The following is a 26,580-nucleotide window of genomic DNA, read 5'->3' on the forward strand; positions in this document are numbered from 1 at the left end:
TCTGCAAATTCAATAAAACTTCCTAAAACTGGTTATTTTAGAAGCCTTTATTTAATTTTCAAAACTCCCATTCTTTTTGAAAAACTGCCAAAATATTGGTCAGGATATGGAAAAAAACCATGTCTGATGTTCAGTTATTTATTTCATGAGATTGTTATTTAAACTGTTATACAAGGGAACATAACAAATGGTGATGGGGATTGGATTGCTGAAATATCTGTTCAGATTTTTTTGTATGTCAGTTTCTCCTGTTCATAAGAGTACTTGCTGGTACGATATTTTCCTTTTAGCATTTCTGAGATAAGTTTGTCCTTAGCTTGGACCAAGGTGAAGGACTGCAAGAATGAGAAAGAAATGCCTTTCTCTCCCTCTCATTTCTTTTGTGTGACACAGAGAAAACTTTTCCTCTAAAGCACCTTGTCAAAGGCATGAAACTAAGATCTTTTGAACAATCAAAAAGCATGATGGACAATCTACTGTCATCATATTATACTGATATTAGTAGATGCCTTTGATAACTCACATTAGCTCAGTGCCTCAACTTCCTTCCAAAGGGAAGGAGCTACACTCAATGACAACCTAAAAAAATAGGCTTGCCTCTCATACCTTGCCATGGAACTAGACTTGTTTCCACCAATATTTTTCAGTTCCTCAGTGTCAGGCCCAGATTGCTGCACTAGTGTAATACCTATTACGTACAACGTGCTGCATCTTCCTCAGTTTCACAGCTGTCTTTTGGGCACTCTCTGTTTTCTACATTTACGGTCTTTCAGGCCTGGTCCCAGGATGGGCTGAGTTCCCTCAACCCTGACTGCTGGGAGCAACAGATGTACAGCACCTCTTGGAGTCAGGGCCTCATGGGAGCAGTGGCCATTAGCATCCAAATTCATCATATGTTTTGTTCAGAGACTCAGGCTGCTATTTAATAACAGTTCCTGATGGTCTTGCTTTGGAGCATTTCAATCAGTCAGCACATTCCTGGGATACTACGTTGCTTTCTTCCCCTTCGTATTATACAATTGCACTTTCTTTAATAGCAACTTGTCAGCAGTATGATGCCCAGAAGGTCCCATGTTATATAGCTCTACATTCTGCCCTCAGTGATAACCACGCAAACCTAATGACCTGCAAGGTGCTGCCTGGGGGTAAATGAAGATAGAATTTTGCCCTGGCCTTTTTATTTTAATCTTCAACCGTTTACTGTCAACAAGATGCAGAATACAGTTAAAACAATGTGGCTACCTTTCCCTCTTACATTCAGGAGAACATGGGATCCTGAATGTACAGTCTTTGAGATCGTCACAGGTCCTAGCATTCAAAGCCTTGGAAAAGTCCTTTTTTAGATTTTACAATTAATTTGTGGTTTAGAAGGGCAGAGACAGCAGAGAATTTTTCCCCTCCCTTTTTTGGGGGGGAAGAGGATTGTTTTTCTTCGGGGAAGAAGAAATTATTGATTAAAAAAAAAATTCTAGATGTTTTCAAAGAGCTCCAAACAATTCCCTCATCTGTACTGCCCAATGCAATGTTACACCAAAAATCTCATGTAGAAAAGAGATCCATTCAGCAGTAAAACGCACTAACATTGTACTGCAGTTTAATATTTTTGAACACTTTTTTATGTTATAAATGAGCATTATTAATAGGCATTGTGGAGGCGAATAGGTCTAAAACTGAATCCACTGACATTGTTTTGACTCCTTTAAGGGAACAATACTCCTATGAATCCAAATATACTGCCTGTTCACAGCAATAGAACTATATGGAGAGAAGAAAGCAAGGCCAAGATTGCAGAGATAAAATTACCAGACTGTCTTTCTATAGAGGCAGCCAGAACTATAACTAAGACTTCAACAGCCCTCAGTTCTTGAGAATAAGATGATGTACAAGGTCAGGAAGAAGCAGTGTAAAAGAAAACCTACTTTAATACACTGGTGAAAATTTAGGCCTATGTAGCTTGATGGAGTCCCTTTAAAAGCAAAATGCAAAGGGGTTTTCCACAAAATCACTTTTTTTCCCCTTACTTGCTCCCCACCCTTCACCCCTTTCTTTTTTAAAAACATTAGAAATTCAGCTCTTGTATTCCCTATTTCTTCTGGGAAGTGATATGAACGACTGAAGAATTGGTAGGGTGATGTCATAAGCACCAAGGAAGAGGAATATGAACAACTGAGTGTGCAAGGATGTTGTGGGTTTTGGTTTTTTATCTTTGCCTGACTGCTTAGAATTATGACTGTTTCCACCTATTTAACTCAAACGCCTGACACTCAGCTGGGGAAAAGTTCTCTTGCTAATGATATAATACCTCAACCCCTTCAATTAAGCTCTGAATCCACTATGAGACCTTTCATGACCTTGAGAAAACAATGTACCTAATATTTGCAGCTAAAATCAAAACAAAAACAAGCAAGATTTTTTTTTTAAGTCTTTGGACCTTCCTCATACCTCGCAATGTAGCAAAAACAAAGGGCATAAATCCAATTTTCCTTGGTAGATTGATTAGTATTAGAAAAGTATACAGAATCGAATCCTTAAAATGTGCAGTATTTCTTTTCAAAATATTGTTAAATTGATCCTGTTGCCAGAACTCCAGTTTGAAAGTATTTTTAAGCTTTCAGAAATGTGACAGTAAGTTCAATATTAACTCTACAGGCTGATTTTTCCTTCACCAAATCCCACTTTAAAAAGGGCTTATACTCTGATTCCTCTCCTTCTCTCCCCACTTTTCTTCCAAGGAATTGCAAAATACTTCTAAATTTAGGATAACTATAAATAAATTTCTGCTGGTTATTGGGCTCAACTACATTGGGATTCATATCAAACAAAAAGAGAAAAAGGTTGCAGATCACTGCCAGAGGTGATGACTTAATGCAACCAGTAATTGTACCTAGCATCAAAAAAAGCAGCTCCAGTTATATTGTGGGTGCTCTCCCACTACATTGGCCCCCATTTTCTCCCAGCACTACCTTTATCTTCTTGGCAACATCCATTCTGCCACCTTTGTGTTTAAAAATGATGAGTCAGGTGACTAAACATGATGAACGGACTTAAAAAAAAAATCATGGTTATGTTTGGGGGGGGGGTTACATGATAAATTTGGGGTCATTTTTATTTACCTTCAGGTCTTTGAGCCTTTAGATTACACTCAGGTCATGTTGTTAAGCTTTTCTCCAAAACTATGAGGGCTGGAAACTTACTGTTGTGTTTCTTTAAATGAAAGCTCAGAGTCTTATGTAATCACAGGATTCCAGGAGCTGGGGCTTTATGAAAAACAATAAATATTACAAGACTCCCAATAAGATTAAAAGTGCTGGCAGCACTGCCTGTCCCTTGTGCAATGGTGAAGGGCACTATTTCTTCATGAGGATTCAAGGCACCTACCTGAAACCCTTGGAGCTGCCAGCCAGAACAATGGTACTCTCAGGACCCCTTAGTTTGTGACAACATGGGCACTTTAAGTACCATGTATCATAAGGACCTCACCAGTGGTTCTTTGTGGAGAAGTTTTCCAGGTAAGATCATAGTGACAGGATCAATATTACCTTACAAGATATATTTCTGCAACAGCTTCCGTCTCTCCCTTCCTCTCTCCTTCTGCCCAAACGCAGGGGACGAGGGCTTATCCTCTTGGCATTGACCCTTCTTTCCCACACCACTTCCCACGCCAAATGCACAGAGCCACAAACCCATGAATATACTTCAGAGAAAAGAGGTAGAGGAGGTCAAATTGCCATTTCCAATCATCTACCCACATCCCTTCCAATTTTAGCCTATACTTGCCCAGTTTCTGGCTCCTCTGTATGTGGAAGGAAACCAGATGGTGTGGCCCAGTGTTGGTGGGTTACACCACGCTAAGAAGTCCAGATGATGCCTTTCTCAGAAATGTGGCTCTATCACAGTAAGACGCCCAGGATCTAATAAGGATCTCATTTTACTGTGACGTACAACATCTGTTGTTGCAAATGATACCCATGGCATCCTGCACAGGCGATAACTGACTGAGGCCTACAGGTGTTACCAAATTAATAAATACTACAACTAAAGGTCCTACTACAGTATATATAATAAATAGTAAGTCTTTTTGCTGGTACCTGTTTCCACAGACCTATTGGATGGCAAGGGGACAATGGCTGTCTAGGCTGCATGTTTCCCAGAAAGACCATACAAACAAGCATAAAGTTCAATCACCTAAACAGACCCCTTTTCCTTGACCACATAAGAACCAGAGCAAACCTTTGCACCAGTGGGGCACCACATATGACAAACCAAAATACAAAGAGGAAGGCTCAGTTAGTTTGCTAGTGTTCACAGCATGATCGATTTTAAAGGTCAATCTGATTTATGCTCACGTTGAAACTTCCGATAGCTATTCTCTGCACTTAGCACCACTGCACTCAGGTGGAGGGACACATGGTGCACCATGGGTATCTGTATGTTAATTTGAGGCTTTACTGTAGTGCCCCAAAATCTCTTGCATGTTAGGTGACTAAATGTTACTGGCTGCTTCACAGCAGTAGAGTCACAAAAGGCAGCTGGAAACTGCAGTCAGAGGTTTTTGAGAAGCTCTCACATTGGAAAGATGCCCCACAGTACCGCTTGAGGCATATAAAATAACTATTCAAAAAGACTAGGTGGAATAGTTCTTGCATTGTTTCTAATAAATGTTTCTTCAAGAAAACCAAAAGAAGGGAAAGACAACTATCTGCATACATAAGGGCTACCCAGTAACTATTCCAAAGTCAAGAAGACCTTGAGTTATCTCCCACTTGAGAACTGGTTGCAAAAGTTTAAACTGCCAAACACCTTTAATACAAACCCTCCTCCTGGAGATTTTCCAACTTTGCTTCATCTCACTCTCATTTGAGGCTGCTTTTTACTCTCTTCCTGCTTTTCTGTTTCCTTTTTGATTGGCAGCATGCATCAATGGTAAGTACCAAGCACACACATCTTAATGCACGGCCACAAATGTAACCAGATCTCATAGAAATTCCACCACTTCTTTCCACTTAAAAGCTGGTTTTATGGGAGATGAAAATCCAATGAGATTATCACTGATATAAAACAAAACCACTCTTGTTTTCCATATTGCAAATGCTTTGGAGAAGAGTATCATTTGCTACATGTTTGTACAAGGCCTCGCACAATGAAGCCCCAGCCTGGGTGGCCTTCTCATACAATGACAATATAAATACAGAACACCTCCACCCAAAGAGATGGCAAAAATGTTCACTAAAATGATAGGTTTCAGAGTCGGGTGAGTCAATAAGAATCAATGGCAAATGCTGCTGTTTTCTCGGTACATGTTTTCTCTGTACCACGGGATTTAGGTGGGCATTTCACAATGAAATTTCACAAGTTGTTCAATGGCAGTTTGTTAAAAGGTATGTCTATGATGCAGTTAAAAACCCATGGCTGGCCCGTGTCAGCTGGTGTGGGCTCACGATGCTCAGGCTAAGGGGCTGTTTAATTGTGTTGTAGATGTTCAGGCTCAGCCTGGAGCCCGGGCTCTAGGACCCTGAGAGGTGGGAGGCTCCCAGAGCTTGAGCTCTAGCCCAAGCCCAAATGCCTACACTGCAATTAAACAGCTCCGTAGCCCAATTCAGCTGGCACAGGCCAATCACAGGTGTTGAAATGCAGCGTAGACATATCCAAAGAAACTGAAGCCCTGTCTAACCTTTACAGTATAGGCAGCGGGCTACTTTCTTCCTCTCTTATTCTTGGTGGGCCAACAATGCTGGCTTATCTTTCATCTCCTTTACTTATTCTGTAGTTAAATTAATTTTATTGCTTGTATAAAAACAACAGATTGACAGTCTGGGAGGCTGAATCCTTTTATTTGTCAGCTAAGGTGCAGAATGGGCAATGGCAGGGCAAACGTCTCCACGCATCCCTGCCAGTACGTCTCCAATACCTCCTCAAGGGTTAAGAGGGTAACTTGGTCTCTCCGAATCCTTAGCCTCTCTGTCGAGAATGCCCATCAAGGCTGCCAGTTAGTGCCAAATGAAGCAGGACCAGGCCCAACCTTTATTAAAGTAGAGGATTACGGTAATATATGGCAGACAAAGCCACACAATGGAACTGGTGAGATGCGGTTACAAAATGTGATTCCCCTGGACCCTCCTCCTGTACAAAGCAAAAATCTTCTTTTTATGTGTAGCTTCTTGGAAATATATGAACACATTTTTCTGCTCCAAAGATGGAGCACAGAGAAGATACATCAGAGTTTGGATAAACTTTCCCAATCCCGAATGAGAACTCACTCTCCTCTTACTGTGGTAGAGTCATTCTGCCACTGGTCAGATCCTATTCACCCACCAATCACGTGCCACATAATTTTCAGCTTCCTTTTCTCTTCCCACCCACCCACACCAAACTTCTTTTGTCTCATAATTCTGGCCAGCCACCTCCAAAAAGCACAACAATAATAATCCCCAAACCTCAAACCTCTAACACCTCCTCCTCCTCCCACCCCAAAGGCAAAGAATTATACTCTATTAGAGTGAGTCACAACTTTTCTTCCCATCCCGCTACTGGGCACATTGTCCTGAAAGTAACAATTTAAATCCAGGACAAACAGACGTTAGCCAGACCTCAGTGTGTCTAACCTACTGGGATCAGCGAGGGAGCCTCTTAAAATAACAGCCGTGATTTATCTGTGACACAGGTGACCAAATTTTCCCCCATAGAGGGATGCAAAGGCAAATTGTCAGAAGCCTGAGGGTGTCACTTAATTTGTGCAAAATAGAGTAGTCTGTATAATAGGGCAATACAACACACTGAGACTACCAAACGCAGTACGTGGCAGGGCTGCCCTCTGGGATTAAAGTGGAATATTGCATGCTGGTATATGCAGTCTCCACAGGACAAATCTGCACATTAAAGTTATATGCCACGTTGGAGAAATCTACAGGCCGTATTTAACCTACAGGCTGCACTTGGCCTACCCAAAATTAAAAAGTAATGAACATTTCATTTTTTCATCAACACAGTCCATTTTGATTTGCTACCATAGCAAGCATATCTTTTAAATACAATTTCCCATGGTCAGATTTTATATATATAATTAACTGTTTGAAGGAATAAATATTTTACATAAAATTTGTAATGTCTTTAGTAGCTGCAAATATTGTACACACATATATATAAAGAAGTCAGGAAGGGCTGTTTCATTTACTGGTTCTCCGGTATTTGCACAATGACATACTAAGATAGCAAACACTGTACAGAAGTTGATATATTAAAATAAAAGCTGAATTTAAATTAGGAGGAAAAACAGTACATTTATTTTTAGGTTTTGTAAAACCCTTTTTCCTCCCCCACCAAACCGACATTTTTATCTTACCGACTAGACAGTTTTCCATTAATATATATTTACATTTTGCAGGATAATGGTATCTCTATTCTTTTTCTATTTTTATATATAAATAAACCTTTCAATGCCTTTATGCACACAGATAGTGAAACTATAGGTGTGTATATCACCAAGATGAGTAACATGCAAAATGTAAATCAAAAGCCTAAATGCTGAAAGTTACATTCCATTTTTTTCAGTTCCTTCTCCTATAATATTGTACGGTTTCCTTAGTGACACCAATAAGGAATTTTATTCAGACATGTATTTTAACCCTAACAGTCTCCTATTGATGCTAATTCAGATTAGATGTATTCTACTGCATGAAGAAGATGAAGTCATTACTTCTGCTATGGGAAATGATCTTTTATCCCATTCTGAGCCTTCCTCAAGCCATCACACTGTACACAAGAATGATACTCTTTCTGGATAGCTCTTTGGTAGAGCGGATCAGTTGCCTCAGGTGACTAGAAATGCTGAGTCTAAATGGGTTGACTACGATTCCAAATATAATCATCAGCCACATTGCTAATGAGACAAGCAGAGCCCAACACCAGGTTAATTGTAATAAGCAATAATCTAAATTAAACTGGCTGACATTCAAATCAAGGTACCATTTAAACGAGGCTTTTCAAATGAAAACTAATCTCAGGAATTTATTTGCCTGTTCAGTACTGGATTCAAACTTTTTTTAAAATCCTGCCTCTTCCCCTCCAAGGAACCAAAGTAATTATTTTTAATAGAGTGGCATATGTTAGACAAAAATACCGAGGGAGGCGGGGGCTTCATTCCACTCAAAGCCCCTGTGCACTTTTTGCTTGTATGATCATACATCTGAGCTTGGATCCTATTACAACCAAAGTTCTATTTGAAATCATGGCTATTAGTTGATGAGAAATCCTTCACTGGACAAGCCTGAAACAGGAGCAGCACAGGGGACCTTGCAGCAGTAAGAAGTACAGTGGAAGCAATATTACAAAGAAAAAGTTCACAAGTGCTTGAGAGATGGCTCAAGTGGAGTTAAAGATCACTTGGCTTTGGTTCTATTTTGGGGACACAGCAGCCCCAGCGTAGCAAAAGAAATGGAAGCAACTTTCTTCTTTCTGATGCTTTCCCCCGGGAAGGTCCTCATGAAATACTGACTTTCCCCTGCTATGATAATGACCCGTCTGCTGTGATGTGACTAGGGTTCCCATCACAGACTGCCTTAGAAATGATTACTATACCGTTAATTGTGAGAAGAAAAGAATTTAAGTGGCAACTCAAACTGCCACAGCCAATAGCTCCAAGATAATTGTTACTTGCTTTAATTAAAACAGTGTACATTATTTAGAGAAAGGTTTAAAAATACCACCGCGGAGACCAGTCCAGGATATAATTCCACATGGGGGAATCTGTATAATTTTGGTTGTAACCACAGAGGAAAAAATGTATAATTTAAGACAGAAATTATTCACTTACCCTGCACAGCTAGTATAAAAAAAGTGTATTCATTTAATACGAATGAATGCTGTGGGTGTACTTACAGTGTTTTATAAGTCTGCTTATCCAAAAAGAAAGAATGCAACATTTATGGAAAAACATTTCTCTACTCAATTAACCTTTTTTTATTTTAAAATCATTTTGATTCTTTGTTATTTGTAGGCTAAAGATAAGTCACGTTGTTGATAAGAGAACAGATAGCCACATTTTAAAGCATTCAATCCTCCTTTCCAAAGCTCAGTACTAGGGACCAGAGAGAATATGTGGGCACTCAAAACTCCTAAGTTTAACCTCGAACTTGAGATTTGTTTAACAGAGATGATACAGTGAAAAATTTCTCAACTAAATAATGTTTAAATGAAACACACACAAAAATCACGATAGCAAATAATATGAATGCTGATACTGTCAAATAAAAACTATGAAACAGCAGAAATCTTGGCTCTGCCTTTAATGAGATTCTACAAAAAGTGTTCTTCCACGCATGACTCAATGAGCAGAAACTAGTGAATAACTATAAATGCCTTAGTTTAAACGGTAACTGGCAAATATCATGCCATAGAAAGCACCTTCAGCCAGGGTTGGCCCAGTTCCAGTTGACTATGCTGACCTGAGCTAGTCTGAAAAATGTTTTTAATTTTTGAGAACTTCTGATCAGCTCTACTCTAATGATTTTTCAGAGTCAGCTCGTACAATGTACCTGCAAAACCCTCACACTTGCGCCTGCTAAACTGAATGATGGCACATGCACACGGCTACTGTGGGCAGTAATCCAACTCACGTGCAAATGACCATTTGAACATGCTTATATCAGTTTTGCAAACCAGCTGGATGAACGGAAATACTCCTGATTTGCAGGCATAACCCACTGAGCCCAGTTTAGAAAAGCTGACCCCTAAAAGCCCCCAAAACCATCTTTGGAGCTGATGCCAGCACACTCAAAACGCCTCCAGAGATTCTGAGGAGACGCATCAGAAAGGCAGTTCCACTGACCTCCAATGGACTGCAGCATGCACTCTCCTTACCTTCCCCTCTCCTCCCCTCTGACAGCTCAGCTTGCTGCCCAACATGGAAGAAGCAGCAGCCATGGCCCTGTCCTTACACTGCTCCATTCACTCTGAGGAGTCTACTGCCTATGGCTGCAGAGGGTGCGAGGGCTGGGTCTGTAACTCACCCTGGCACAGAGGGGTGGGAGGCCCTTGTGCACCTGTAATAGACCAGCAACACTAACCACCGGCGACTTGCCGAAGACACACAGCAAGTCAGAGGCAGAGTTGGGAACGGGACCTGGGTCTCTTGACTACCTGTCTTGTGCTCTAGCCATTAGACCAGCTATTGCTGTGCTCTTGTTGTGCATTTTTCATTTACAGATGGACACAAGGAGGAGAATGTTCCATTCCCAACATCAGCAGCAATCACATCACATTGAAGGCTTTGATTTTATTATTCTTCCAGATGGCCCTCACCATCCAAAGCATGGCTCACCATCAGCCACTGACCAAAAGTAGACACACACATCTTAGGGACTCCAAGGATATGTCCTGTCCAGACTAGGGACTCTGCATATTAGGTCAAATGACCTGGGCCATTACTTTTCACTTTAACACCCCATCTTCCATCTACACATTATGGCTTTGAACTCTCTCTTTCCATATCTAAGCATTCCCTTCATGTGTAGGAGGAAGGAACTTTAGTCTTCACCCCCTCTTAAAACTGTCTAAGGGCCATATCTTACCATTGCTTTTTTTTTAAAGTGATGATATTTTATTAAAAAAACACACACACCGAGACGTATATATTTAAGCACCTAGAAGCTCCCCGAATTTGAGCATTAAAAGAAAATTGTTCTGAGCATCTCTTCTTATTGGATTATAAATACAGTACAATAGGAGGCATCCAAATCCGCATTTGTCTTTGAAATTTGCTGTTTAGCCTTTTGCTGGAGACCAGATGGAAGGCTGGATGTTAGCAAGACTATAGCTTCAAGTATAAGTGGTTGAAGTGGTTGTGAAATAGTAGTCCCACTACGACAAGCAATATAATGGAACTTTGGGTTCACTTTTCTTCTTTCAAGTAACTTAAAATCACTAAGGAAGTCCTCTGTATACCTGACACTTTGCACCACCAACCGCCAATAAGCAAAACCCGCATTGGATAGCTGACCATATCATTTTTATAGGGGAAAAGCAGAATTTTGCTTGAAATACAGGAACAGTTAACTAGAGAAAATACATCAAAATCTGTAGTCCCAATCAGGCAGTTACCGAAAACCTACTCTGCTTGATTCAAATGGGATTTTAGTTATTTATTTCAATTTATGAGCAAATTCTCTGAGCACTCTAACAATTAAAACTCAGAGGAAGCTCGGGCACCTTGCGGGGTTGAGCTCCTATTGACCTAAACTTTATTACTTAAAAGTAAATAAAAGTAGAAAGGCAGATGTTGATCATTCACAAAGCTAAAGCACTTTCAAAGAACCACACTCTAACACTGTAATAGTCCAAGTCTTAACGCTATAATAGACTCCCTTAGGAATAGCTATTTCCATGGCAAGACAGTGCAATAATGCAATTATCATCGCTAAATTAATTTATGCTCTCGAACTCTGTCTCCCTCTAATTTCTAAATATCTCGCTTTAACCTCAAAATGGGATTTTCTGCCCCATCTTGCCATAGCAACACCTGCAACAAATCTCAGTGTCTGAACAAAAGGGGGATTCTCTGCTTGAGCATGAATGCATTGTTTGACATCGGGTTGTTTTGAAGACCTGTCCTAATGCAATGGTCCTTTTCTATCCCATGGGGTATAACAGTAAGTTTAACTTCCGGGTTGCCAAGCTCATCTTGATAATGTAACAATAAATCCAGATTTAGCAGAAGTAATTACAAGTCTGCAAAGAATCTCCGTGAAAGGTTGTTTTATCTTCCTTCCTTCCTTCGTGGTACATATTTTTTGCCATAGTGCTATGAATATCTTGTATAAGTATTGCACATAAGACTGTTAATGTTCCCTTTAATTTTTTGGTATCAGTACAGTAGTTAAGATGATTTTAAGTGATATTAAGCACTAAAGAGTGAGACCTTTAACTGCCTGTGTCGCAGGCAGACTCCCTTTCCTCCCTCCCAAACCCCAAGCAAAAGCTTAACCAAGAATCCTTGACCTTTGACCTGAAACGGACACTTAGACCTACTAAATGTAATCCAGTCTCCTTGCTCATTCAGTTTCATGATCCCTTTGAAGCAATCATTACTGATTCAGCTACATTTTGTGGTCCCATTATAAAATGAATCATTATTCAGCAGTCCAAGATTGCTAAACTCATTTTCTCTGTGGTTTAGAGCAGTCATTGGTCACTCAGTCTCCCTAGATCTGTATTCTCTCCCATTTAGTCACACCAGACAAAATTGACTTCAGTTGAGCTACTCCAGATTTACACTGGTGTAAACACAGCAGAACTGGGCCTGTAGTATTTGTTCTTACAAGTTCCCCAGAACTAACTTGTATTTCTCAGTCACTCACTTTTGAAGAGATTGTACAGTTCCAACACAAGGAATTCTGGGAATTTGAATATATATCACTCCTGGAGTACAGGTTATGATTACAGTTTCAAAAGGGCAGCTTTGCACTACATGTTCCCATACCCCACATTTTCTATTTTAAGAGAGTCTATGGAATGTTTTATGCTGCAACTTGGTATGAATGAATGAATGAATGAATGAATGCTCCATTATTCAGCCTGGTGGTACAGGGTGGTCACTCTGAAGGTTTACAATTCGGTGTATTGCTGTAATGACATCATATGACATCATAAACCCCACATGACTTCTAAAGCCCATGATTAATTTTCCTACTATAATCATCCTGCTAATAAATGAAAAATAACTGAATGAAAGAAGTTGACCATTTATGGGCCATTTAAAAACCTACACTCAATCAATGAACACCTCTAGGTTAAAAAATAAAATAAAATTAAGTAAATAAATAAAAAGCCCAAAACTAAATTTTGGGCCCAAACTACATGCTGTCCCTAAAGATGTTTTTATGATGTGCAGTTTGCCACTCAGGGCCTATCTTCCCATCCACTTCTCTGATCTGCTTTAAGAGCTCTTCAGAACAGCTTTCAGTAAAAGCACTGGGTTTTTTCAAGGCTTTGAGCACCCTCTCCCACCTAAGCTCTTTCCAGCACCAGCTTCTGTTGATCCTTTAAGGGTCACTGACAGAACTCCAGTGTGTTGCAAGATATCGTGTGTAACTTCAGGGAAATTACTTGCTGCGTTACAAGTTCAAATTGCTGATAGGAGTACACAGGGTAATAAGCTATTAGTGCTGCAGTCCTCCTTTTCTCGGCAGAATCACAAAACACGCCAATTGTCCTATAACATCAGAGAATTAATTGTTCAGTGGTTTACTGAGTATGCCCATTGGCCAGGCACATGCCAGGGTCTACATAAGCCTCATAACTTAAAAACATGCTGAGGTTTCTACAGCTGGGCCTTCAAATCTAGAGTTAGTTGGAGATGAAATCCAGACCGGTAAGGGGTTGTGTCGCCTCTTACCCTGTAACCCTGAGTGCTCACAATGCTTTGCTATTGTAGCTCCCAGCCTGGGAGGCTCAGGGTATGTCTACATTGCAATTAAACCCATGGCCGGCCCATGCCAGCTGACTTGGGCTAAGGGGCTGTTTAACTGCGGTGTAGCCATTCGGGCTTGGGCTGCAGCCCAAGCTCTGTGACCTTCCCACTCACCCTCCAGCCCGAGCCCGAAAGTCTACACCACAATTAAACAGCCCCTTAACTGTGTAGAGTCAGCAACAGGCATGCAGGTCACGCCCTGGGTCTGTATGCTATGCACCCAGCCCTGGTTCAGCAACTCCAACCCCAACAGCCTGTCTACAACCTCACAGCCCCACTCTGGCTTCCACTAGCCTTGGTTACAACCAGCAAGGTGACCTCAACACACTCCCAGTCCCAAATTTTCCCAAAACTGTGTGTTCTGTAACGCCCAGCCCTCCCTGGATAGGTCAGCAAAATAATAAGGTTTGTTTGTTCCTTTAAAGAGATAAAAGCACATCACAGCTTATCAACTTAACTGGGATAAATACACCATTCCCTACAAACACAGCACTACTGAGCTGGTTTATAGTTAAATAAAACACATTCATTAACAACAGGACATAGGTTAGGTGATGCCAAGTAAAAGGAATAGAGTTAGAATGGGTTCCAAGCAACTAAGAAGTGAAAACATGCATTTAAAAGTCTAAAATGTATTCTAGCAAGGTACAGGCTTTGTTCAAGACTGGTTTCTCTCACCAGTCATTCTTCTTCCCAGCCATGGCTGACTTTCCCTCAGTCAGGACCTTCTACAGAAGTTCAAGATGCTGGTTTCCCTTGTCTTCCTACGTGAAAGATCTTTGCCTAAGGCTTTGTCTACACTACCAAGTTTTGGCGACTATACTTATATCGACACCCAAAAGTCAACTTAATAAAAATCGGAAAAGCTTGTTCACTATAGCCCCCTTTGGTGACATATCACGTCCACATTGGGGGCACAGTCATTGACAGTGTGAGCAATGCACTGTGGGTATGTATCCCACAGTGCAGGGCGACACCTTCTGTCACTAGGTGTTGTGGGAAGGTGAAGTGGATCACGGTGCATCTTGGAACCATGCTAAAGGTCCTGTCATGCATTGCTTTGTGTCCTAGCCCTCCACTTGCTTCCAGCTTTCTTTTGCGCCATTTTTTCAATGGCCATTCTTTGCTGTGCACCCAGGCATCTGTAGTGAGAGGGAATGGATCCCGCACTTCTCTTCTGTGCTCTGTTAAGTGTCATGAGGACATCACACATGGCGGTGCAGTTAATCGTGAAATTACTGATAGAGGAAGACTCGCAGGCATCCAACATTCTGCATGATATGGATAGCAGCAACTTTACATTGCTTTTGGCATTCACAGAGCAACTGCATAGGGTAGACCATCACTTTTGGGCTAGGGCAACCAGCACTGAATGGTGGGATCGCATCGTCATGCAAGCATGGGATGAAGAGCAGTGGCTACAGAACTTTTGGATGCGTAAAGCCACCTTCCTGGAACTGTGTGCTGAACTGGCCCCAGACCTGTGGCGCAAGGACACCAAAATGAGAGCTACCCTCTCGGTAGAGAAGCGTGTGGCAATCACTGTCTGGAAGCTGGTGACTCCTGACTGCTACCGGTCGCAAACCAATTTGGAGTGGGGAAGTCTGCTGTTGGGGCTGCATTAATGCAAGTGTGCAGGGCAATAAATCGCATCCTGCTACGAAGGACCGCGACTCTGGGAAATGTGAGTGAAATAGTGGACGGCTTTGCAGAGATGGGTTTCCCTAACTGTGGAGGGGTGATAGATGGCACACATATTCCAATTTTAGCACCAGCCCACCTTGCAACAGAATACATCAATAGGAAGGGGTACTTCTCCATGATGTTGCAGGCGCTTGTGGATCACCGTGGACATTTCACAGACATCAGTGTGGAGTGGTCTGGAAAGGTGCATGATGCATGCATCTTCAGGAACACCAGCCTGTACAGAAAGCTGCAAGTGGGGACTTTCTTTCCAGACCACAAGATTACAGTGGAGGATGTGGAAACGCCCATAGTGATCCTGGGAGACCCAGCTTACCCCTTACAGCCCTGGCTCATGAAACCTTACATGGGACACCTGGACAGCAGTAAGGAGTGTTTCAACAACAGGCTGAGTAGGTGCCAGATGACAGTTGAATGGGCCTTTGGCAGATTAAAGGCACATTGGCGTTGCCTTTATGACAGGTTAGACCTTAATGAGGAGAATATTCCCTTGGTCATAGCCACGTGCTGCACTTTGCATAATCTCTGTGAATCTAAGGGTGAAATGTTTGCTCAGAGGTGGAGTACTGAGGCAGAGCGCTTGGCGGTTGAGTTTGAGCAGCCAGATACCAGGGCTGTCAGAGGAGCCCAGAGGGCAGCAACTGAAATCAGGGAGGCTTTGAGGAAGCACTTGGACAATGAGCAGCAGCAGCGTATATCTTTAGGGTAGCTTCCATGGTGCATTCCATGTTTTTTTCCCTAGGAGGCTATGTTGATATTTGGGGCCACATATCCCAGTAAGAAAATGATTAGAATGCCTGTACATGTTCTCATAGTGATTGCAATGTGAATTTGCAGAAAACAAAATAAAGATGATTTACCATTATAAAACTTTGTCTTTATTGATCAAGAAAAAGCAGTGACACTCACCAACACACAGATGCTTGCTGGGAAAGGAGGGACTGGGAAAGGGCAGACCCTCACAACAGTGTGTAGGTCCAGCTGTCATTGTGAAAGTTGTGCGAAGGGGTGGAGTGATGGGGAAACTGAGGAGTCCCAGACAGTGGAAAGGAAGGTGCGGGCAGAGCGGTGGGGCCAGGGAGCGGGAGAGGGGCAGGGCGGGCTGGTAAAGAATTGTGCATGTGCTGCAGTGGAGGTCGAGCCCGGACCGGCTCACGCTGAACATTTCTGTTTGCTCCTCCATTACTTTTATCATCCACTCAATCGCACCCCTAGCAAATGCTTGATTCTCCTATCTGTCCTGCCTTTCGGCTTCCCAGCAGTCCTTTCGTTCCCTTTTCTCTGTACTGGAGCTCGGCAGTACCTCCTGAAACATGTCTTCTTTGCTGCATCTTGGTCTCTTTCTCGTCTGGCAGAGACCGTTGGCAGGGATGCATGGGGTATTCCTGAAGGCCACATCTGGTGAAGCTCAGGGGACAATGCACAGAAGCGGGTTTGTTAAATTCAAGAACAGCACTGAAACATTTCACTTATATGCACCTTTTGCAACCTATCAATCACTTTCTCACTGACCCGTGCCAGGCACGCATCTCTGCAAGCACCCAAAACTCATGATTTGGGAGGAGGAGGGTGCTGCACCTGGACAGAAAAACATACAGTCTTTGCAGGGATTGTGGTGCAGCTTTACAGGAAAATAATTCTAAAATTATCCCACACTTTTCCACAGGCAGGGATCATTCTAGAAGACATCTCACTGTTGAGGCTAAGCAGGGAAACCAGGGTACATCTACTGCATGCTTGCAGCTTCTGCCCTGCTCTATATGTAGCTCACTTGTGTGATGCTTTGGTACCTGCACAAGTGATTGCAGAATGGCACAGGAAAGTTTCCGACAATGCGGGAAGGAACAAAGCTTCACTGCCATGCAACCTGCACAGAAGATTACCGAGTACCTCCAGGAAACTTTCCTGGAGATCTCTCCGGAGGACTCCCGTGAGATCTTGACTTGCATCAACAACCTGTTCCACCATACCGACTAGCTACATGGGGAAATGTCCAGCACACAGAAATACAGTGAGCCTTCCACATTTCTATGCCCTGAACCCACCTCCGCACTACACAAGCCACAGCCACTTACCAAGCATCTCATCTTCTGCTTCTTGCTCGCCGGAGAACAACTGCTGACACTGGCTAGGCACCTCAGGAGTGGAGAAAAGTTCCTGGCTGCCTGCCCCACCAGACGACCCTGCCAGGAACTCCACATCCTCGTCTATCTCCACCTCTTCATCAATAACTTCATCCTCTGGATTAGGTCCTCTTTCCACCGCTTCTATTCCCTCTGAAGTGTCCATGGGGCTCTTGGTGATGGAGATGGGATCACCACCAATGACACCGTCCAGCTCCTTATAGGAACGGCAGGTCTTAGGTGCAGCACCGGAGCGACAGTTTGCCTCCCTCACTTTCTGGTAGGCCGGCCTCAGTGCCTTTATCTTCAATCTGCGTTACACCATGTCCCGATCTTAGCCCTTTTCACACAAACCTCGAGAAATGTGCCTGTAGGTATCCCAATTCCTAGGGATCAAGCACAGCTGGGACTGTGCAGCCTCCTCTCCCCATATACTGATCAGATCCAACAACTCTGCTGTGGTCCAAGCGGGAAAGCATTTGGTGCAAAAGCCAGTCATGGGCACCTGGGAAGACGCAATGAGACCTCTCTGTGCCGAGCCAGCAAGCAGGAAATGGAATTTAAAATTCCTGCGGCTTGCAAGGGGGAGGAGCAGATTGTTGTTTACCTGGCTGCAGTGAAGCGGAGTTCTAACTGCTGACCAGAGCGGTCAGGATGGGCACTGCGGGACACTTCCTGGAGGCCAAATAAAGTGATTAAAGCATGTGTGGAGTCTACACTGGCTCTTTGTCGATAATAAAGGGAAGGGAAAAGAAAAAAGTCTCTCATAGGGGTGGAAGTATTTTGTCAAAACCAGGCATTTTTCCCAACAAAAGTCACATTGCAGTGTGAACGCACTCACTGTTTTGTCGCCAAAAGACAGTTTTTGGCAACAAAACTTGGTAGTGTAGACAAAGCCTGTGGCCACTTTCTCACCTATATTCAGTTTCCAGAGACTTCAACCCTCCTTGGTTGAAAGACCCATCTTTCTCAGTTTGCAAGAGCTCTGTTCCCTTGTGTCTGTCTAGTGATAGATGCCACAAATGGCATCTGTCTTCACTTATATCTTCCCAAGTTCAATTACTTGGTTTCAAGAGGCAGGAGGACCTCATGCTGTTTTTCCCTTTCTGTGGGCTTCCTATCCCCCTGTATATAAATGCGGCTTCCATTGTTTTGATTCCACCATGCTTAATTTACATAGCAGAAAGGTAAATCGCTGCCTTCTTCCTGTCTGGGAAGGAATCTGTTTCTCCCTGTTTGGCCACAGACCATAAAGCATAATATCATTTAGTATCCACATCTTCTCATGTCATGTCAATATGCACATTTCACAAGGATAGCAATCACCAATGCATCATTAGCTTTCAAAAAAGACCTCAATCTATGCACTTTCAAAATACAGTAATATTGTATACAACCAGTGGATTCAACTGCTTATCTCTTGAGCTTCAGCCTCCCCCTGTCGTGAAAGATCAGTAAACCAATGCAATCTATTCTTTGAAAAATAAGACCCAGACCAAGCTTCTCTCTGCTACTGGGACACAGATACCATCCTGTCTCCTCCTCCACTTGTTGGCTTGATAGCTTTGTTTGCCTAATATGTAAAAATGGACCATCATTGTCTTTGCCTGAAGACTGGGCTGCTCAAAGAATCAAATACACATTCCTTTGTATAAGGCAGACTGTGCTTATGCATTGGTGGCCAAACACAGTTTAAGAATATAATTCTAACGCATATAAGTTTTTGTACACATCCTGTGCATACAGCATGCAAGAATATTAATGAGCAGTGAGCTATTAGTTTTCCCATGATATCTTACAGGCCACATCTTAGATGCAGATTATAGTAACAGTGTGTTCAGATAGGGAATATGTCAGGCCTGACAAGAGCTGCTGACACAGAGTAGTGAACCACAAATGGGCCTCCATGTCCACACCCTACTCCTCCAATTCTCCATCCTCAGTTCTGATGCCCGGAGCGCAAAAGAGAACAAAGTGGCAGCAGTGAGCAGTCCCCATGATATTTGGGGTCAATGCAAGGAGTTTGCACGCACACACGATTATTAAAAATTATGCATTTTTTCTCTCACACACACACACAAGGTACAATGTGTTTCAGATACCCAAACTCCCTTTTTTTTTTTTTTTTTAAATTAAAAGCTGAGATCTTTCATCTAGTCACATGCCCTGGGCTTTCAGAAAAACACCAGAAATTGGCAACACGAGTGCTGGCAACACTAACTATTCTTTTATGTAACATTCTTTTTATGTAAAATACATTACTTACAAACATGGGGATAACGTGGTCTCATATTCCAGGCTGTACACTCATCACCGCATGCCTCTGGAAGGATTTGGGGCAGGGCAGGGATTGCAATCGGCCTCGTGCTGACAGCAGGCACTGGCTGCTGCTGGAGGCACAAGACCTACTACAACAGACCCAAAGGTCTGAACTCGAATTAGAGCATGTTAATTGTTTCTACATGTATATCTAGGTATTACACACAGCAACTGCTAATATAAATAATTCCATAGTTTCATATAAGGGCAGATGCTTTACAGAAATAGAAGTGATTCAGTCATAAGCCTTTTATATTTAAAATACATGGAATACAGATTGCCTATCTGCCATGGGGCAAGCATGCTACAGCTACAGTACTAACCAAGCAAATTTAACTACATATCTTGCCACACATCAGATAAGGTGGTTTTGGTAGAACTGAATACAGTACATATATTAAAAGTTCTAATCTGCATGTTGTTTCTGGACATGCGGACAGACAGAAATTTAGACAAATGCTAAGTGCTCCAAAGGAAAACAAAGCACATAGAGTGTATTATTTAGTACAGTGATTATGTAATCCTCAGAGGAAAAAAGAAAGTTCCTCCTAAAAAAAAATAAAGTTATTTATTGCTATCAGTTGGAGCCATTTATTTAAAATAGAGTTGCACAATTTCAAGACAACTGGATCCATGAAGTAAGTTTTATGGATTTGTGTCAGTTCTTTCAACATTATCCTGGAGCAAAGGCTAACCTAATTTTATCCTAGTGTTATTCTCGATTGATTAAATACCAAGACAGTGTTTTTCAGTGTAGAACTTCATTCCCTTCCCTTCTGTTCGCCGCCCCCTCCCCAACTTATGCTTCTCAGTACAGAAACACCATCCCCAGAACCCAAGTATTCTCCTGCTTAAGTAGTGAGGCACCTATAAAATTAGGTTTTACAATAAAGTTAAGGGTACACAGGCAAGATAAAAATACCACACAGGGTATTCAAATAAAAACATGGCCTCCTCACATTAATCGGAACACCTTAGTTTATTAGGCATGAAAGTATTTTAAAATCTAATTCATGTTTGACCATTCATGCTGCATTATTATTCTCCTATCACTCAACGTGGACTGTGAAAGCCCTGTAATTTAAACAAAAAACAACAACTTAAGATTTTTTTTCTTTTAGGTTTTATAAACAGCCTTTACTCCTGCTGAACACTCTTTTAAAATAAATACATAAATCTGGAGGTTTACCCAATCTGACACTTTTTTTTTTTTTTTTTAATATCTGGAGGCAACAATCTGCTTAATAGAAGCAGCTTGATACTGGTAAATCTCTTAATAAAAAAAAAAATACACTTTGTAAAAACAACACACATGATTATACCAAGTCCAAATTCATCCTTGGGATAACTTTGTTAGCTCCAACGAGGTTGAATTCACAAAAGGAATAATTTGACCCTTCATGTAATAATACACTTACAGCAAAATCTGGGAGAATTTAACACAGATTGATCCAACAGGCTTACCTAGAAACTTAAGAATGATCTCCAGGAATTACTGTAAACATCTATACAGGTTAACAAAAACCAATAATGTTACTGTAGGTTATTTTAAACATTCATTTCTATAGCAGGGATAAAATTCCCTATAGAATGTTTTTAAAAAAAAAAAAAAAAAAAAAACATATACAAAGATCATAGTTTCCTATTAAATTTTAAGACTTTTCCATCAGAGTACTCAGCACTTACAGAATGTAGCACTTTTTATCCGTAGACCCCAAAATGCTTTCCAAAGAGGGTAAATACTATTGTCTGTTTTTTAGGTGGAGAACAGAAGTAGAAAGAGTTTAAGTGACTTGTCTACCTTAACAAGGCAAATCACTGGCATGGGCAGGGAACAGAACCCAGGTTTCCTGACTGGCAATAATGTCCTTTACACTGGACCTAGCTACCACCCAAGTAAAGCCATGTTTACACTACCATTTTTGTTGGTATAACTTATGTCGCTCAGGGGGGTGAAAAAACACCCCCAAGCAACATAAGTTACACTAACAGAAGCGCTGGTGGAGGCAGCCAACATAGCTACCACAGTTCATGGAGGTGGTTTTATTATGTCGCTGGGAGAGCGCTTTCCTGTCCGCATAGAATGGCTACATGAGCGATCTTACAGCGGTGTAGCTGCACGGGTACAGCTGTGCCACTGGAAGCTCACTGCTGTAGACATGGTCTACGTCTAACAAGAAGCACAGCTTCTATCAATTCAAATACACTCAAATCTAAGCTGTGACATTACTCAGAATGGAAATGCTATTCTTGGGCCTGACCCCACAGTCTTCACTGCTGGGGGGAGGGCAGGAAAAATCATACTGAAGTCAACCAGCCTTTCCCAGAACAGAAAGCGCAGAATCAAGCTCCTATTTTGATCCAAAAAGGCACATTTCACAACTTTTAAGACTGGGTGTAAGACATATTTGTGTTTTAATGGCTTAGCCAGTTCAAGGGGTTTTGCTTTATGGGTTTGGTTTGTGACTTTTTTTTTTTAATGAGTTGTAAATCACCTTAAGATGCACTGCATGAATGGCTGCACTATAAAAGAGCAGTTTGTATCGTATTGCAAAATTTTTAGACATTCACCACACACAAATGGTGTTTGTAATGAAAATACTGCCATATATCTTAATTTGTACTAAAACAAATCAGTTTTATTTGTTCATTCTGTGACTTAGTGTCATAGGTCTTTGAGAAAAGATAATTTATAATTCCTTATGCAATTAGATATGAAATTAAGTCATCTCACTTCTTCAGAAGAATTTATAATAGAGCATCAAACTCTTCCAGGTTAAACCAGTTCCACTGATAATATTTTGATAGCGTCAAAAAAGATGACATAAAACTCTTTAGTGTAACAAATTAACACATGCCTTTTGGATAAATTACTGTACATGCTGTTAATCTTTTAATTAGGTTCTCAATTTCACATACACATTTATGGGAGGGGTGTTAGCGATCAGAAAATGCAAAAAAACATGGTGTTGATATGGTCTTTAATAAGACTTCAGAAAGAAAGAACTGGCATATGTAATCTTTGTTTTAAAATTGCCTAGTAATACTAGTAACTGCTGTGAATATTATAAAGAAAAAAACACCTCAGTTCTGCACTCTTTTTTTTTGTTTGTTTTACAACTGAATAATCTTTAAGTTAGAAAAGGAAGAGACTGTTCTCCATGCTCACAGCTCAGAAAAAGATTTTGGGGCTAAAAGAAATACCACCCATAGTCACGTTTAATTTATCAGAATAACAATCCTTTGTTTTGCATATCTATTTTATGTTTGTTACATAAAAAGCTGCTTAGCTTTTTTTTTTTAAAAAGAATAATCTATGTTTGCAATGCACATATAGTTTGCATACATACACACGCACACACTGCATATATAATAAAGATATCTGTTTATATAGCAACAATCTATAGTAATAGTAATAACTGAAACACTTATTATATGGTAATGTTTCACAAAACGCAGTTTTCTCATGATGCTATAATCCTGCCTGAGTATTTCTCTACATCTTAAAATGATTTTTATATATACAGTTCATTATTTGATAAATTCTCTTCCTCAGTCATCTGTTCTCAGTCAGTTTTAGCACAAGATAAACATTTTTTCCTCAATGTTCTCCCCACACACTCTTCCACAGAATCTTCACACAGTGCTGAAAAGAATAGACTCCGAGAAGCAGACAAACTGCCATCCGTTAACGATCCCTGTGCCAAGGGACATTTTAGAATGGAATTGTCATTGTGAAAGTAGGGACTATCTACTAGCTATCCCACATAATGGGTTTTATTAGAAAAAGGAAGAGGGCCAAAATGTGGCTAAGCAGCAAATATATTATAAAAACAAAGTATGAAAGCAATTTAGCAAAGAATCCTGAATGGCACACACATTCTCTCTTAAACTTACTCTAATTAAACTCTTATTTGAAAATTTTAGGAATATCCAAGTGAGGACAGGAAGCAACTGAAAATTACTGTACATACAGAACTGGCCGGTGGGAAGGTGTTGACACTGTTCTCTACAATTAGTATGGCTTTATAATTCAGCTGGCATTTACTTCATTCAAAAAGTGATCATTTTTGTTGGAATAAGCATGCAAGGGATATTGTCCATTAGTATCAAGAAAAGGAAGCCATTCTCTCAAACACTTTCCTGCTCCCATTTAACTGTGATGGAAAAGCTCTTAGGGACAAATTCTACCGTAAGATATAGCACCATAGAGGGGAGGGCTGGAAGGGAACTCAAGAGGTTATCTAGTCCACCCCATACCACCCCATGGCAGAATTAAGTATGCTTTCAGTGAAAAGTGCAAACACACCTCTAAGAACAGAGTTTGGTCTTGTGGCCTCAAGATTACTCATTGGCCCTGTCTACGCTGGGAAAATAGAGTGTTTTGGCAAACGGGCTGAGCTAGAACGCATTAACGCTTTGTTAAACACCACTTGGCAACTAGGGTAGACAAAGGATCTATCTAAACTAGGGTTAGTCTTCACTGCAGAAAAGGTGTGTGTTTTACTGAACTCACTATGTCAAGTTAGTTAAATTCCTAGAGGAGACAAGGCACTGTAATTTTTACCTCATAGAATATCAGGGTTGGAAGGGACCTCAGGAGGTCATCTAGTCCAACCCCCTGCTCAAAGCAGGACCAATCCCCAATTTTTTGTCCAGATCCCTAAATGGCCCCCTCAAGGATTGAACTCACAACCCTGGGTTTAGCAGGCCAATGCTCAAACCACTGAGTTATCCCTCCACCCTCAATGCAGATGGTTGAGGTAAACACCAGTTGGGGTTTATAAGGTTGACCATACCTAGCTCCATCAAAGTAAAAACTACTTATGCCTTTGTCTCAGCTACCTTGATGTGAAACTTGAATGATTTTAATGTAAAAAAATACCTTTTTCTGAAACAAAAGACATAACTCTGGCTATGATATGTTTGGAATAAGCCATGTTTTAACATGTTAGCTGGTCAGGGGGAGCTTTACCGGGAAGCCTAGGGACCTTTCTGATGAGCTAACATGTTAAAATGCAACCTCCCCTGTCTGCTAGAATTTTAAAATGTTTGCTTTTTAAGAATGCACCTCTTATTGTAGTCTACACAGACCACTGTTAAAAAACGTGATCAACGCTGGAGAGGTGAGGAGTTAGGTGTTTCAAACACCATTGTCTTTGCCAACATTACCTACTAAGTGATGTTTTAAATGTGTTATTAACACATTAGCTATCATATCTATTAAACACACCTCATTTTCCTATCATGGACTGGGGGGAAGGGGGGCTGTAACCTAATCTAGCCTATTGTGTTCCCTTTTTTAGGAAATACTGCTACTTTTAAACTAATATTTAGGCCCACATTAGAGAAATGAAATGAGGGCTAAACATAAATGTTCAATAAAAACTACCATACACCATTTCCCAACATTCCTCAAAAATACCAGAGGTTTCTGTGGGCGGGGGTGGGGAGAAGTGGACCAAAAATAATCTGAATTTATTAACAGCTGGTCTGAGTTTTTAATCAAGTACACACAGTCCTTTTGGAGTGAACTTTGGCTATGTCTACACTATAAAATTAGGTCGAATTTATAGAAGTCGGTTTTGTAGAAAGCGTTTTTATACAGTCGACGGTGTGTGTCCCCACACAAATGCTCTAAGTGCATTTAGTCGGTGGAGTGCTTCCACAGTACTGAGGCAACCGTCGACTTCTGGAGCGTTGCACTGTGGGTAGCTAACCCACAGTTCCCGCAGTTTCCGCCGCCCATTTGAATTCTGGGTAGAAATCCCAATGCCTGATGGGGCAAAAACATTGTCGCAGGTGATTCTGGGTACATATCGTCAGGCCCCCCCTTTCCCTCCCTCCCTCCCTGAAAGCAACGGCAGACAATCGTTTTGAGCCTTTTTTCCTGGGTTACCTGTGCAGTTGCCATACCACGGCAAGCATGGAGCCCACTCAGCTCACCGTCACCATATGTCTCCTGGGTGTTGGCAGACGCGGTACTGCATTGCTACACAGCAGCCGCTCATTGCCTTTTGGCAGCAGACAGTGCAGTATGACTGGTAGCCATCGTCGCTGTACTCCAGGATGCTCTTTTAGCTGACCTCAGTGGGCAAACATGAGAGTGACTCAGCCAGGTCATTTCCCTTTTAAGTTTCGTCTCATGGCCATTCAGTCCTGCCAGCAGTCCTACTGCATCGTCTTCTAATGAGCAGCCAGGAGACGATGATGGCCACCAGTCATACTGCACCGTCTGCTGCCAGCAAGATGTATAAAGATAGATGAAGTGGATCAAAACAAGAAATAGACCAGATTTGTTTTGTATTCATTTTCTCCTCCCTCCCTCCATGAAATCAACGGCCTGCTAAACCCTGGGCTTTGAGTTCTATCCTTGAGGGGGCCATTCTGTTTCTCCTTGATGCAAAGCCACCCCCCTTTGTTGATTTTAATTCCCTGTAAGCCAACCCTGTAAGCCATGTTGTCAGTCGCCCTTCCCTCCATCAGAGCAACGGCAGACAATCGTTTCCCACCTTTTTTCAGCACAGAGGCCATAGCACTGGGAACATGGAGCCTGCTCAGATCACCGCAGCAATTATGAGCACTATAAACACATGCGTTATCTAGCAGGATATGCAGAACCATAACCTGCAAGAAAAGCGAAACCAGGTGAGGAGGAGACAACTGCAGCGCAGTAACGAGAGTGATGAGGCCATGGACATAGACTTCTCACAAAGTACGGGCCCCTGCAATGTGCACATCATGGTGCCAATTGGGCAGGTTCATGGCATGAAACGCCAATTCTGGGTCCGGGAGACAAGCACAGAGTGGTGGGACCACATAGTGTTGCAGGTCTGGGACGATTCCCAGTGGCTGCGAAACTTTTTAAGGGCACTTTCATGGGACTTTGTGACTTGCTTTCCCCTGTCCTGAAGCGCAAGAATACCAAGATGAGAGCAGCCCTCACAGTTGAAAAGCGAGTGGCAATAGCCC

General features: G+C 41.7%; 2 protein-coding genes across 4 annotated transcripts in view; both read right to left on the reverse strand.

Annotated features, from left to right (window-relative positions):
* The window catches only part of SATB2 (SATB homeobox 2), a 166,436-nt gene that overhangs the window by 103,293 nt on the left and 36,563 nt on the right, over nucleotides 1-26,580 (reverse strand). The gene's annotated exons all lie outside the window — the stretch shown is intronic.
* On the reverse strand, nucleotides 16,038-18,963 carry LOC144930952 (uncharacterized). The gene is made up of 2 exons (XM_078854730.1): nucleotides 17,242-18,963; nucleotides 16,038-16,573 (listed from the first exon to the last, which is right to left on the reverse strand). The coding sequence occupies exons 1-2, from the start codon at nucleotides 17,453-17,455 to the stop codon at nucleotides 16,398-16,400; spliced, it is 390 nt and encodes a 129-aa protein (XP_078710856.1). The 5' UTR covers nucleotides 17,456-18,963; the 3' UTR covers nucleotides 16,038-16,397.

This window comes from Lepidochelys kempii, chromosome 11 (assembly GCF_965140285.1).
Source record: "Lepidochelys kempii isolate rLepKem1 chromosome 11, rLepKem1.hap1, whole genome shotgun sequence".
Taxonomy (NCBI): domain Eukaryota; kingdom Metazoa; phylum Chordata; order Testudines; family Cheloniidae; genus Lepidochelys; species Lepidochelys kempii.

Excerpts from the sequence above, each read along its gene's own strand:
- LOC144930952 (XM_078854730.1), bottom strand. The coding sequence starts at position 17,455 with ATGGACACTTCAGAGGGAATAGAAGCGGTGGAAAGAGGACCTAATCCA. Across the intron at positions 16,574-17,241 it reads AGCAGAAGATGAGATGCTTG|CTTCACCAGATGTGGCCTTC; the intron begins GTAAGTGGCTGT and ends TTGTCCCCTGAG.